The sequence below is a fragment of the Hevea brasiliensis genome, chromosome 17 (assembly GCF_030052815.1).
Source record: "Hevea brasiliensis isolate MT/VB/25A 57/8 chromosome 17, ASM3005281v1, whole genome shotgun sequence".
Taxonomy (NCBI): domain Eukaryota; kingdom Viridiplantae; phylum Streptophyta; class Magnoliopsida; order Malpighiales; family Euphorbiaceae; genus Hevea; species Hevea brasiliensis.
Window position 1 is genome coordinate 7580878 of NC_079509.1, and position 15383 is coordinate 7596260.

The 15383-nt window shown below is 35.0% G+C and overlaps 1 protein-coding gene across 1 annotated transcript; it reads left to right on the forward strand.

Annotated features, from left to right (window-relative positions):
* The first annotated feature begins 10098 nt into the window (after positions 1 to 10098).
* LOC110667560 (4-coumarate--CoA ligase-like 9) lies at positions 10099 to 14712 on the forward strand. The gene is made up of 6 exons (XM_021828449.2): positions 10099 to 11276; positions 11813 to 12002; positions 12667 to 12812; positions 12923 to 12990; positions 13894 to 13996; positions 14321 to 14712. The coding sequence occupies exons 1-6, from the start codon at positions 10212 to 10214 to the stop codon at positions 14444 to 14446; spliced, it is 1698 nt and encodes a 565-aa protein (XP_021684141.2). The 5' UTR covers positions 10099 to 10211; the 3' UTR covers positions 14447 to 14712.
* The last annotated feature ends 671 nt before the right edge of the window (positions 14713 to 15383 follow it).

Here is a 15383-nt window from a genome sequence, read left to right on the forward strand (position 1 = left end):
AATATATTAAATGAACTTTTTTATTATTTTACAGATAAATAAACACATTAACTATTACAAATAGATTAAAAAAAAATACTAAATTCTGATTTACTTTTAAAAATAATAAAAACATACTATATTTAAAGAGATTCATGAATTAACGTCAAAACTCTGATTTTCCACCTTTTTTTATTTGTTAAATTTCTCACTTATTAAATGGTTCTAAAAAAAATCTTACATATTTGGAATTGGTCTTCTCTTTTTTGTTATTTAATTTATATTATTATTATTATTATTATTATTATTATTATTATTATTATTATTATTACTATTATATGTTGAAAATGATATCAAGAATAAAATATTTAACAAAGATTTGCTTAATCAATCTTAAATATGTTTATTTTTGGATTTTCTAATTCATATTATATATGATAAATGCACAAATTAAAGACTATTCCAAAGTTAAGATAATTTGTTGTAACTATTTTTAATCAATTCTTAAGATAAAGAGCATGACTTATTGCTTAAGTTTTTTTTATATATAAATTTGAAATCTTTACAATATAATTATACGCATTACAATTGTAACATCCCTAATATATATATATATATATATATATATATATATATTATTCTAATCTTGATATTGTGAACTTCGCGTATGTACTTTCATTTCGTGGAAATAATCGATTGTAACAAATAAGATTTGAAACCATTTTATTTAATTTGATTGTGGATTGTTAGCACTATTTTCGATTTGATTTGGCATAGGTAAACTCGAACTCTACATTACTCAATTTTTGCCTTGTACTGAATTAGAATAAAATTTATAAAATATTTGTGGATGATAAGAAAATTACGATTCTCATTGTAATAGCCTTATAATATTGTTAAAGACCGCGGGGCAGGTTTATAGAATTTTTAAAGTTAGTTTGGATAGTTTTTGAAAAATATTAGTTTTAAAATCTTATAATTGAGTTGTCTGATGTTATGATTATTGCTTGATTTGGAGGACCCAGTAGGGGCCATATAATGATGATGAGATATGGGTTGAGTTTAGAAGTGTTATTTGAATCATTTTGTATGTTAGGTAGGTCATAGATATAGGGGAGACTCTACTGATTTTTCAGCACAACTTAGGGTGTTTTTGATCTTTTCTAAATTTGTATTGAGTCAAATATATTAAATAATTACAATGAAATTGTCAGGTGAGCCGAGACAGCCTTCCTCCTCCGCCCAACCGCCGCAGTGACCTTGGTTTAAGTTTATGAGTAAAATATTAATTTTAATTGTAATTTCGATATTATTATATGTTTAAGCATGCCCATGCATCACTTATAAATATGTATCTATGTAGTTAAACACTAAGCACATTTTATATTGCATTCATAATTGTTGAAGTGCCATGGATGTTGTTTGTGGTAATTTAGAGCAGTGTGTGTGCGTGGCGTGCATGTGGTATGGTATTAGATATGGACAGAACGGATAGACACGGCTTGAGAGACACTCGCTGGGACTCGGTCTTTCGAGGTAGACACAGCTTGAGAGACACTAGCTGGGACCTCGCATTTGGTTTATCAAGTGAAAGTTCGGCTTGAGAGACAATCGCTGACAGAAGTTGGATTAAGAGGGCTGTATAAGGAATTAGCTCCCATATATGTATTGCTTGACAGTGTTGGGTGTGTGAGTGCTCCAAATTGCCTTTTTGCTGTTATGATAGGAAAATTATGACGATGTTGCATTTCACTCTATAGGGTGCATTAGTTTTAGATAATTATAGAGATTATGATTAAAATTAGTATTTTACTCTCTGAGTTGAACGTCCACTCATGTTCATCTATTTTCCCAGGCTACAGGAGGATTATTTGTTGTGGCTAACATGCTCTTCTTCTTCACAAGTCCATTAATAGTATTTGATATATTTTGTATAATTGAGTTAAATTTTAGATTCCGCATGTGTTAAAAGCACTTATTTTTATTTTGGGCCTGTATTATAAAAGTTATATTGAACTTGTAAAATTATTAACTGTATGCATTATGGGATTGGATGAGGGCGCTGAGCTCCTATTTGAGTTATGACATTTTGATTATGTGGAGAGTGAGCTGAGCTCCCCAATTTGTTATATATATTGTGTTTACAGGTCAGAAGAGTCAAAAACTCTCCGTTAAATAGTCCATTTTATAGCCAAACTCTGTCCGGTTGAATTCTTGAAATTGAGCCCAAATGGGCCTTAGAGTTGGGTTGAGGAATAGTTAGGCTTACTACGGTCCTCGAGGGCTTTACGCTGGCCTAGGTCTTAGTGCCAGTTCGGCCCCTAGGTTGGGTCGTGACAAAAGTGGTATCAGAGCTTAGGCTTTAGATTCATGGGAAAGTGTGCACCTAGAGTTGTCACATGTGGAGTATAGGGTTTTGTTTCCTCTTTTTTCTGTAATTCTTCATTTCTAGATTCTGCATTATTCCTCGGTTAATATAAGAGTGCTTCAGTTTAGCACCTCAGTTTTGTGAAGTACATAGAAGTGTGAAATAGAGTTAGCAGACATATTGAGGTCTGCCATGGAAATACGTTCTCCAAGAAACACTATATTTCTATCAGTATGTGTCTAAGTGTTGTGCCTATCTGGTGCAAGGCACAAGTACATAAAGGTGAGTTATAAAGGTGAGGATACCACTGCTGGCAGTCGTCAGTGGATGACCCAGTCAGAGTAAGTTTGTGATAATAGTATATTCAAGAGAGATAAGGGATTAGGAGACTTAATCTGTCAGGACGTATCTTAGTAACTATACAATGTTCTCGATGTCTGCTCTGTAAGCTACAGATTATAGTACCGACATGACATTATTGTGTAGAGCTGTGTGCATTCCCGTGGTGCTCCATAATGAAGGTGTTTGCGGATGGCCTCTGTTTTGGTACAATTATGCCAAAACATAATTCTATAGCTACATAGGAGTTGGGAACTCTTGGTTAGGGATCTAGAGCTAGAATATCGAAAGGTCACAGTTGGGTGGTAACTAGAGTCAGTAACTCGGTTACCCTAGCATGAGCTTGAGTTACATCAAGAGTTGCCATCAGACTAGAGGTTGCAAATTAGTTGCAAAGTAAAGGTGACATCTATAGAGTGAGACCATCTGGTCTTTGGTATGGAATTTTGGATGATTTTTGCAGTACGACAGACATTTTGCTTAGAGCTTAGTGAGAATAGTATATCTTGTGTGTATCAGCAAGGTGTAAAGTACAACCCTAATACCTAGGGAAGGTTGGAACTATGAATTGATGATTTACAGATCTATGATATGATAAGAGAGTCATTAATTTAACATTGTTTTGGCAAGGTGATAAATGTAGTACCTTTGTTACAGTAACTTAGGGTATAGTTCTATCTTTTCAGAAGGAATCGAAGGTTATTACTGATAATGATGACTTATGGAGTAGTGTCCCAGATGGGATTGTAGCGTGAGATAGAGAGTTGTTAGCTCAGGTGTTCTGGAGAGGGTACAAGTTCCATGTAGGAATTATAATATTAAGATCAAGATGTATGTAAGCCTTTAAATTGAATGACGGGTTTGGATACCTACTATTTTAAGTTTCAACTAATTAAATGGATATGAAAAATTAGAGTTGCTACAGATCCCCTCCCTAAAGTAGTAGGGGGTAGTATGTAGTCCACAAAAGTAAGAATAGAGATCATGCAGGAGAAGTATGACTGTTATTCCCTAAGTTCATCCTTAGCTTCTTAATGTTTAAGACTAAAGTATACTCCAAATAAAGTAAAATATATATATGTATATATATGTGTATATATATATATATATATATATGTATATATATATATATATATGTATATATAGATGGAGTGCGATTCAAATGCAATAGGAGAGATAGCCTGAATGCCAGTAGAAGTCTAGCTAGGGTAGTTAGAGGATCAATTCATTGAGGTATAGATAATGTGGTAGGGATAGTGGAAAGGTATAAGTTTTTGATATGACAATCAGGTTCAAGAAGAAAATAGAGCTAAAGGATGGAATAGTGAAAGTTCGGATTTGGGTAAGATAAAAAGAGTTGGCTAAAGAATAAATTGAAAAAATAGATTAGGATAAGATTAGGAAGAATAGAGCCAAAATACGGAGGTGAATGTGGTTCTAAGAAGGGTAAATGAGATAAAAAAAAAAAAGGATAAAAAGCATAGAAAAGGATGGCATTAGGAAGAACATTGTTAAGTTATGGAACCTAGAAGTATAGGACTTAGAGCAGGTCATAATTGATGTAGTGTTAGGAGCCTGAGCCTAAAGCTTAGAGTTACAGGATCTGGATTAGACCTTACTTGTTTTCTACCCCCAAGGTAGGATAATGGGGCAATAACATAATAACCCTTTTAGTTGTTGACAATATAATGGAAATTAGGTGAGGTGTGCGACCAAAGTAGGTAGTAACTATTGAGCGTGCTGTGGTAACTTGAATTATATTGTCAGATAAAGAAGCAAGATCAATAGGAGTAAGTTGGATAAAAGTCAATATAAAGGATATAAATATGCAAAATGAGGGATAATGTCACAGAGGCTTGATATTAAAATTTAGAGTGGTGAGACCTAGAGTTAAAAATTAGAGTTAGACATATATTTTCAGTGTGATCGATAGAATAATTATGTAAAAAAAAAAGAATAATAATAAATAAAGAAATAAATAAATAATAGTATGATAATATGTAGCAGAACGCTAATAACGGTCATAATAGGACAAGATAGGTATAGGTGTAATTATCAGATATTGAGAAGTATATGGATTAGAGGAGTGATTGTTGGTAAGATTGGAGTAGATCTGAAAGAATCTGTGAGTGCTTTTATCTTCTAGAATATAACGAAGTATAAAGAGCATTGGACAAATAATTACAAGTATGAAAGATAAATGGAGAGTAAAAAGAAAATAGTAAATTCTAAGATGATATGTTAGGCAGGACAACAATATAACAAATGGTAGATACAACTGATATCTTGTAATAATGCACAATAATTACAAAGAAATAATGAAACTAAAAAGGGAGACTAAGGGGTATGAGCTAAATCTTGTTTATCAAACAATGGTATACTATAAATGGTGGGAGAACATTTCTTATTCTTTTCAAATTGGCTCGTGTTTCGATTATAGGAGATTATGTTAAGAAGAGAGGTCATGTCAAAGTGACCCAATTAATTGAAAATTTGAAGGGCGTTAGTACATATCCAATCTTTTGAGGCGAAAATGACGATAATGGTGTACCTAATGTTAAGTATGAAAGAATGATCACAGAGGTGACAGAAGTTAAATCGAGCTAGTTACTAAGGCTTACAACCCTTTTGAACTATAAGCTGGAGGAAGTGCTATTTGCTAATGAGTTACAGCGAATGAAATTGTTGCTAATGGGAAAAGTTGATGCTGAAGTTTGGAAAGCTATAGGCAGTGTATGTGATTATATTAAGGAGAATGAACACATGAAGTATCTTGTTCAGAATTAAGGCATGGCACATATTTCCCACAACCGTGTTAGTTCAAATGGAACTTATAATTTTTGGGGCTCCTATCTATCCAGGATGAGCAATTCCTTACTAAGGCTGGTAGGGAATGATAATGTTCTGATAGGTAAGTTGGAAAAGGGGATGCAAAAAGAATTTTCTATAGTTAATTACAAGTGTTACATAATATGAAGAATATGCTAGTAGGAGTCAATTGTAAAGTTAGAATTCTTGAAGTAATGGAACTAGTAATCAAGATAAGACTAAGAAAAAAAAAAAGAAAAAGAAAGTTAAAGTTGATGATGGGATGGACATCCTTGAAGGAAAAGGTGTAAGGGTGAGATAGGACTAAGATTAAGGAATGAGTACAGCATGTTGAAAAGATATCAACGATAGAAGAAATAGGAAAAGAAAGTGGATAAGATCTAAAGGATAGGAAGAAAGCTTAGTAGAGCTAGTTATAATGATGAGGATAAGAAGGAATAGGTATGCTAGGAACACACTAGATGTTTGAAACAAGTTATTATGAGATGATAGATTAAAAGAGTAGTAGAGCCTCGATCTGAGTGCCAATGTGTCAGAAGTAGGCCACATACTAAGAAGCTTTAAGAAGAAGTCTAGATACTTCAATTCCAGTGAAGGAGTGGGAAACGATAAAGTTGCATTAACTGGGTTGTCAGAAAATACAAATACATTTATCCTATAAGAGAAGAGACCCAGTTCACTTTCCAATATTGATAAGGGGTGTAGGGTATGCTTGACGCTTGGATGGAGCTCTATATAACTAGTTACATAAGATGGACAAGAGCTGGTCTAAGGACCTTAGTAATGACACAAAAGAGATTGAAAATTTGAAGTATCATGGGAGTGAAAAGATTTATAGGAATTGACCATTAAGGTCATAGGACAAGTAAAGGTTTCGAACGAGATGTATATGATAGGTGTTATAGGAAGGCATTTCATAGGATACTATAGGGTAAGGAACATAAGTCATGTTTTTAAGAAACAGAGATTATTGAAACAAATGAATTAGGACTGAAGTCACCAAGAGACACGTTAGGGGGTAATAAAAGTGAGGTAAGCACCAAAGTTGATTAAAATTATCAGATATCAAGTCGAGAGTAGTGGAGTTATAATGAGTAGTAGAGATGACAAAAAAAAAAAGAGGGGTAAACGAGTAGTCAGATGTGATGGTTTAGACTCAGAAGGAGGATGGTAGTTGGCATACTACGACAGGGGTATATAGACATAAAAATTTTTAACCATCCATGCAGATCCAAGGCGGAAAGATGTAAAATTTGCAATGGGTGACCATGTTCTTGAAGGTTTATCCTATGAAAAGGGTTATGAGATTTGGAAAGAAAAGGCAAATTGGCATTTCGTTATACAGGACCTTTTAAGATCATAGACAGAGTGAGAGCAGTTGCCTATTAGTTAGAGTTGCCACCAAACCTTTCTCATGTCTACCCAGTATTCTACATTTTCATGCTTAGAAAGTATGTTCCTGATCCATCTCATGTGCTGCGGCTAGACACAATGGAGTTAAATGAGAATTTGATCTTTAAGGAGCAAATAGTAGTCATAGTAGACTATCAGAAGAGACAACTTTGGTCAAGGCAAATCCCTATGGTTAGTCTTGTGGAGGAGTTAATCTATGGAGGAATGCACTTGAAAATTAGAGCGGGATATGCACAGCAAGTACTCATAAGTTTGATATGCAACTATGTGTCATTGTTCCGCCTTGTGTAAAATTCGAGGAAGAATTTTCTATAAGGGGGGAATAATGTAACATCCCTAATTTTCAAATAATTATTATATATATATATATATATATATATATATATATATATATATATATATATATATATATATAATTTTAATCCTGGTATTGTGGACTTCTCGTATGTACTTTCATTTCGTGGAGATCTGTAATTTCGGGCTAAGCAGATAAGCTGCTGGAACCATTTAGAATCGGGTTAAGCTTATAGGTTATCCCACCATTTTCAGACGTTTTGGATGCGTTCCAGTTGTTAGATTTGGCATAGGTAAACTCGAACTCTTCATTACTCAATTTTTGCCTTGTACTGGGTTAGAATAAAATTTATAAAATATTCATGGATGATAAGAAAATTACGATTCCTATTGCAATAGCCTTATAATATTGTTAAAGACCGCGGGGCAGGTTTATAGAATTTTTAAAGTTAGTTTGGATAGTTTTTGAAAAATATTAGTTTTGAAGTCTTATAATTGAGTTGTCTGATGTTGTGATTATTATTTGGTTTGGAGGGACCAAGAGAGGCCATATAATGATGATGAGATAATGGTTGAGTTTAAAAGTATTATTTGAACCATCTTGCAGGTTAGGTAGGTCATAGGTATAGGAGAGACTCTGTCGGATTTTCAGCACAACTTAGGGTGTTTTTGGTCTTTTTTAAACTTATATTAAATCAAATATATTAAATAATTGTAATGAAATTGTTAGGTGAGCCGAGACAGCCTTCCTCCTTCGCTCAGCCGCCGCAGTGATCTCAGTTCAAGTTTATGAGTAAAATATTAATTTTAATTGTAATTTCGATATTATTATATATTCAAGCATGTCTATGCATCACTTATAAATATGTATCTATATAGTTAAACACTAGGCACGTTTTATATTGCATTCATAATTGTTGAAGTGCCATAGATGTTGTTTATGGTAATTTGGAGCAGTGTGTGTGCGTGGCGTGCGTGTGGTATGGTATTGGATATAGACAGGACAAATAGACATGGCTTGAGAGATACTCGCTGGAACCCAGTCATTCGGGATAGACACGGCTTGAGAGACACTCGCTGGGATCCGGCATTTGGTTTATTAAGTGAAAGTCTGGCTTGAGAGACACTCGCTGGCAGAGGTTGGATTAAGAGGGCTGTATAGGAGATCAGCTTCCATATATGTATTGCTTGACAGTATTAGGTGTGTGAATGCTTCAAATTGCCTTTTTGCTGTTATGATATGAAATTATGACGATGTTGCATTTCACTCCACAGAGTGGATTAGTTTTAGATAGTTATAGAAATTATGATTAAAATTGATATTTTACTCTCTGAGTTGAACGCTCACTCCTGTTCATCTATTTTTCCAGGCTACAGGAGGATTATTTGTTGTGGCTAACCTGCTCTTCTTCTTCGCAGGTCCATTAATAGTGTTTAATGTATTTTGTACAATTGAGTTAAATTTTAGATTCCGCATGTGTTAGAAGCACTTATTTTTATTTTGGGCCTGTATTATAAAAGTTATGTTGGACCTGTAAAATTATTAACTGTATGCATGATGGGATTGGATGAGGGAGCTGAGCTCCTATTTGAGTTATGACATTTTGATTATGTGGAGGGTGAGCTGAGCTCCCCAATTTATTATATATATTGTGTTTACAGGTCGGACGAGTAAAAAACTCTCCGTTAAATGGTTCATTTTATGGCCGGACTCTGTCCGGTTGAATTCTTGAAATTGGGCTCAAATGGGCCTTAGAGTTGGGTTGAGGAATTGTTAGGTTTACTACGGACCTCGGGGGCTTTAGGGTGATCCAGGTCCTAGTGCCGGTTCGGCCCATAAGTTGGGTCGTGATAACAATTAATAATAAATTAAATATAAATTATTTGAAGAAAAATTATGTCAAGACGTTAACAAATTTATTCACTAAAACATTTAAATAATAAATTAATGATAAGTATTTTTACTATTATTTTATTTTTCATAGAATGAATTATTTTTTAAATTTTCATTCAATAAATTAAAATAAAGTATTTACACAAAAATTTAAAATTTATTATAATTAAATTTATTTTTTTTATGTAAATCAAAGCATTTACCGGTTATAAATTATTTGATACAGGCGCTTTAAAGATTATATATGCTAAATAACACAAGGTGGAGTTGGTAGGCAAAAATACTTTTATGATTACTTGAAGAATATGCGTAAATTCTTGCTGCTCGTAGATGATTTGATCATCAAACTTCAATTCAATGTTAAAGCCACCTCTTGCATTGTACAAGGAGGATCATCTTCTTCAATCTTTCATTCAAAATTTATCCCATCTTTTGTTTTCCTTAAAAAAAAAAAAAAGGCTTCGCGTGATAAACTATAAATCAATTTCAGAAAAAAAAAATTATAATTACATTTCCAGGCTCTGCTTAAGAGGCTTGAAGAATAATATGATTTATCTATAGCTGAGATTCGGCGTCTTAAGAAGTAAATCGCTCAGATTGAAGCTGATATACAGAAACCTTCTTTTTTTTCCACTACTCCACAACTCTACAATTCATTCTCTTTTGTAAAAAATCACAACTTTTTTTACCACCTTATTTCCATTATTATATAATAAAATATCATTTTTAATGCCATGTCAATATGAGTGTTCAACACCATATCAGCAAATTATTAGTATTTAATGCGCATCAGCATCAGGCTAGTATGGATATTGGTATTCAATGCCACCTTAGCATCACCTGGCATTAAATGACATTTTAAACTGCATTTTTTTAATGGAGCATATCCGGTGAAAATTCAGAACAGTTGCAAAATTGAAACATCAACGTCTTCTGCTGTCAAAATCATATATACACGGCCCAACTTTCTACTACACGACACATGTGCATCTCATAATATACACGAAAACGACACACTCCCATTATATTGTCTGTTCAACCTTTTCTTCTCTCGCACTGTCACCGCACAGTCTATTTTTCTTTTTAATCGTATCAATGGCAGCAAAAGGACCGGAAACTACTACCGGCGGTTACACTACCACCCATTCCTTTGATCCCAACTCTGGTTTTTGTAGGGAAACCAGAACCTTTCACAGCCTGAGACAGTTTACCCCTCTACCACCACCGAATGAACCTCTTTCCATTACCCAATACGCTTTCTCTCTTCTTCAATCTTTCACCACCAAACCAACCATCGATACTTTCCTCGTCAACTCTAATACAGGCGTTTCTCTTACCTACGCTCAACTTCTCAGCCAGACCCACTTTCTCTCCCTCTCTCTCCAAACTCAATTCTCTCTCTCTACGAACGACGTCGCTTTTATCCTCTGTCCGCCTTCTGTCCACGTCCCGGTTCTCTACTTCTCTCTCCTTTCTCTCGGTGTCACTATCTCTCCCGCCAATCCACTCGCTTCCAACTCTGAGATTACTCACCAAATCCAACTCTGTAAACCCAAAATTGCATTCGCTACATCCCAAACAGCACATAAACTCCCTTCTCTTCCCTTCGGAACCATCCTCATCGACTCGCCTGAGTTCATCTTGCTGTTGACCCTATCAAATGCCACCACCCATGACCGAGTCAACCGACTTGAGGTCAAACAGTCTGACACCGCTGCAATTCTCTACTCCTCAGGAACAACCGGGAGAGTAAAAGGTGTATCTTTGACACACCGGAACCTGATCGTTTTAATCGCTGGGTTTTATTATAACAGTCGGGCAGCAGACCCGAATGAACCTGAACCTCACCCAGTATCGCTCTTTACGCTGCCAATGTTTCACGTTTTTGGATTCTTTATGTTAATAAGAGCTGCTGCGAAGGGGGAGATGGTGGTCTTGATGGAAAGGTTTGATTTTGAAGGAATGTTGAGAGCCGTGGAGAAGTACAAGGTCAGTTACATGCCGGTTTCACCGCCGCTGATTGTGGCGTTTGTGAAATCGGAATTGACCAAAAAGTATGATTTGAGCTCGTTGTTGTTGCTGGGATGCGGCGGTGCACCTCTGGGGAAGGATATTGCCGATAGATTTAAGGAAAAATTCCCACAGGTGGATATTATCCAGGTAGGCCTCTTACGACTTTTTTTTTTTTTGGGATTCTTCTAATCCGGTATTTGGTATTACAAGGTCAAGATTGGAAATCTGCTCCCTTCGGGGCAAAGGATGAGCCTTTTTAGAAAATATGGTCATTTATTTATTAATATATTCTTTACTCATATTGTTTTATTAAAATTAAATTATTTATATCATATAAAGGAATCAATTTATTTAGAATAAACAAAAAAAGTAAGTTTATTTTAATGGGACGGAGAAAATACTGAATCAGGCACTTTTTCTTTGTTTTCGGAGCAATAAAGCTGAAGCTCCACTTTTGTTTGTAGGTTGGTCTATCATTTATGTTGCATACATGTGGCTTTTGGTTAATTCTTTGTTTATTGGACACCATGTTGAAATTAAAATGGTATTGGAATGATCTTAAGCCTAATTTTTGCAAGTTTGGTTGCTTCCGTTTTATGACATGACAATGATACCACAACCTGCATTTTGACAATATTGTCAATAATAATGGCGAGTTGTGAAATACTGGGTCTTTATTGTAGGGGTACGGGTTGACTGAGACTGGAGGTGGGGCGGCAAGGATGATAGGACCTGAAGAATCCAAGAAGCATGGTTCTGTCGGTCTCCTAGCCGAAAATATGGAAGCAAAGATTGTTGATCCTGAAACTGGAGAGGCCTTGCCTCCTGGCCAAAGAGGGGAGCTGTGGTTGCGGGGGCCAACTGTCATGAAAGGTAATGACTGATAGTTGACTTGCTGTTGCCCCCTTTTTTTTGTGTTAACTGCACAAAGAGGTGTGCTCAACACGAGTGAAAGCCTTAAACTAATCTTAATCAATGGCATTGGGTTTAGCTTTGTCATTAACTACAAAGAGAGATGTGAGGGAGACTCTGCTTTGCCACTCCTGCTGATAATTACCATAGCTGAGGTGGTAACTTTTCTTGGACCATCACTTAAGAGTTGGTGTTTCTTTGTTTTGTGATTTGAATTTGGTTCTAAAACTCAAGATTTGCACAATCCTTGTTACAGTTTAGGCCAACTAATCTAACATGACTCATCCATATGATATTTCATATTATTTAGGATGATTTAAAATTTGATGCCTCCTTTTCTTCTCCATAGAACAAACTTGGTATGTTTCAAGTTCATGTATATGGCACAGGATTATTTTAAAAGATGCCAATTAAAAAGTCAAATACCATAACTATGAACTAATTGTATGGAAAATCTGATTTCTTGCTTTTTCCCTTTATACTTTTTCTGGCCACTTGATGTCTTGCATCTTCTTTCTTGGAACTATATGCTTTGATTTCCTAAACATTCCACTCATATATTTTGGTGTTCTAGATGATTGCTTTATATATATATATATAACGAGCTCTAGTGGTGTTAGTGCAGGTTATGTAGGAGATGAGAAGGCAACTGCTGAAACCTTGGATTCGGAGGGTTGGTTAAAGACTGGGGATCTTTGTTATTTTGACTCTCAGGGTTTCCTCTATGTTGTTGATAGGTTAAAGGAACTGATAAAATACAAAGCATATCAGGTGATTTAATCACCCAAAACTTTCAAGCCTATTTTTGACTAGCAATAAACATTAAGATTGTAAATTATTTCAGTACTTTGCAGTTTCATCTTATTTCTGCCAACATGCAGGTGCCTCCAGCTGAATTGGAACAACTGTTACAATCCAATCCTGAAATTGCTGATGCCGCTGTGGTTCCGTGAGTGTCTAGCCATTTTATCTGCTGCACATGCTGAAAACATCATACTTGCATTTTATTTCTATTTCATAGTTTTCTGTATCCTTGCAAAATTTGGTAGGAAGTTGCTCACGCTTCTATCAGTTCTATGCAACTAGTCTATTTACCAAGGTTTTCTTTCATGGATATCTCCTTATATTGTCATCTTTGTGAAGAAGGAAGATTATTTATCTAAATACAAGAAACTGATATGTGTAGGGCCCAATTGAAAAATACAAAATAATGTTAGTGTTTAGTAGTATAGTACTGCTCTTAAGGCATAGATTCTTCTGTAGTTCTCTGAATTTGTTGGGCAATATACAGCATAGGAGGCATACGTGCAGTTTCTTCACATTTTTTGTTTGCTACCTTCATTCTTGCTTTTGCTTCACCTTTGCTGGATCAATAAATTGACAAGATGTTCTTAGCCAATTCAATAACTTGAAATGTGATTAAAGTGAAAGAGATTCATCTGTTGAGAATCCCAATAAAGATGATTTGCTTGTTGAAACCGTTTAATGTTTTCCTAGTGGGATTAGATAAAAATTGTCTAAACCTGTAAATTCTGAATTTTGGAGAGCTTGTTATGACAGTTTTAACTAATAATTATCTAGGGAGTAATCCATATTTTCCTATCTTGGGGAATGGTTAGAAATAATAGCAAGATTTTTTACCATATTTAAAGTCAATAAGATGGAGGGCCAAAAGCATGGAAACTAGTTATACAGTGGGTCAATAGTTTGGGGGGGCCAAGAATATGGAAGAGCACTAGTCGCAGTTTTCATGGTGTATTAGCATGTTTATGGAATTTCATTGCTGTTATGCATATTTTGTTTCCTTTTGAAGAGCGAACAGGTTCTCTCATTTTGTGTTATCTGGAAGCAGGTACCCTGATGAAGAGGCAGGACAAATTCCCATGGCCTATGTTGTGAGAAAACCTGGAAGCAGTATCACTGAGGCTCAAGTTATGGATTTCATTGCAAAAAAGGCATGTTTCTAAGTACTTATATAAACTTTTAAGTAGCATTTTGAAGTTAAAGATTCATATGCTTAAAAGTGAATTTTGTTTTCTGACCATGATGTCCTTGTATCAGTTAATAATGGATTTGTGATTGATCTGTTAATCATGTTCTATGAAGTTGCATTTACCAATTACAATGCGAGAAGAATAACAATTCCCAATATATAATTCAGTGACCCACTTTGGCTGTAAAACACCCAATATAAATGAGCCTTTGTAGATATTACCAATTACATATGCTTTGTTGAGGAGGATTCTCTGTAAATATCATTTAATTATTTCTGTTTGCAGGTTGCACCGTACAAGAAGATAAGGCGAGTAGGTTTTATCAACTCTATTCCAAAATCTCCTGGAGGGAAGATCCTCAGGCGGGAGTTGGTCAGTCATGCACTCTCTGGGGCTTCATCCAAATTATGATCCATTTGGTTCAAACAGTATCTGAATATGGAGCAAGCCTTAACAGAGATATTCATGTAAAAGTATTGTTGTGGCTATGTGAGCTGTGATGTGTGTGATAGCTGAGTCAATAATACTCAAAGAGCGCAGTTGGTGAATTGGAGATTGGTTGCAGCTGCCACTAATTGTATAACAGAGGGTGGCGGGAAAATGTAATTCTTGTATAAAGCTTGAGATTGTAATGAGTCCATCAAACAATCATTAACACAAGAAATACCTTCTCTGTATTCTCTCTCTTTCTCTCTCTCTCTCTCTCTCTCTCCTTTCCTCCTTCTCCTCCTTCTCCTTCCCTTCTATTTCCTTCCCCCTTTCCTCTGTTTTCTGTTTGGTTGTGGTCTGGTCACAAGGTATTCACCAATTTACACATAACTTGTCATCAAGAAATTGATTGCAACACAACCTGGTAGCTCCTACCACAAGTGGACTCCTGCACCTGTAATAATACTGTAACATAGTTACTGTTCTGTTTACCTCTGAGGAATTTAATGAGTAGTAAGATGTGTATCATAAACAAACACTATGCAGATGAATATATCCTGTATAACAGAAGACACTGGTTCAATCATTCAAAGAAAATCAGCAAACTATGCAGATGAATTTATCTTCTATAGGAGAAGATAATGGTTCAATCATTCAAAGAAAATAAGCAAACTACGCTATCATCAACTTTCAGTAGGATTTGAACTTTTCAAGTATTGTTGAATTTCATATCATTAAATGGACCTATTATTGATGATGAATAATTTATATAATTGAATGAGATCATATGGGTTGTTGATGAGATTTTGTCAATATGAACATGCATCAGGTCTTGAATTAAATAGAGATTACGCTTTGCACAATATTATATTTAAGTATATCTATTTATTGTCACCTTCTCTTTCTGACTAGCAAGTAG

Excerpts from the sequence above, each read along its gene's own strand:
- LOC110667560 (XM_021828449.2), top strand. The coding sequence starts at position 10,212 with ATGGCAGCAAAAGGACCGGAAACTACTACCGGCGGTTACACTACCACC. Across the intron at positions 12,003-12,666 it reads GGGGCCAACTGTCATGAAAG|GTTATGTAGGAGATGAGAAG; the intron begins GTAATGACTGAT and ends GTGTTAGTGCAG. Across the intron at positions 13,997-14,320 it reads TGGATTTCATTGCAAAAAAG|GTTGCACCGTACAAGAAGAT; the intron begins GCATGTTTCTAA and ends TTCTGTTTGCAG.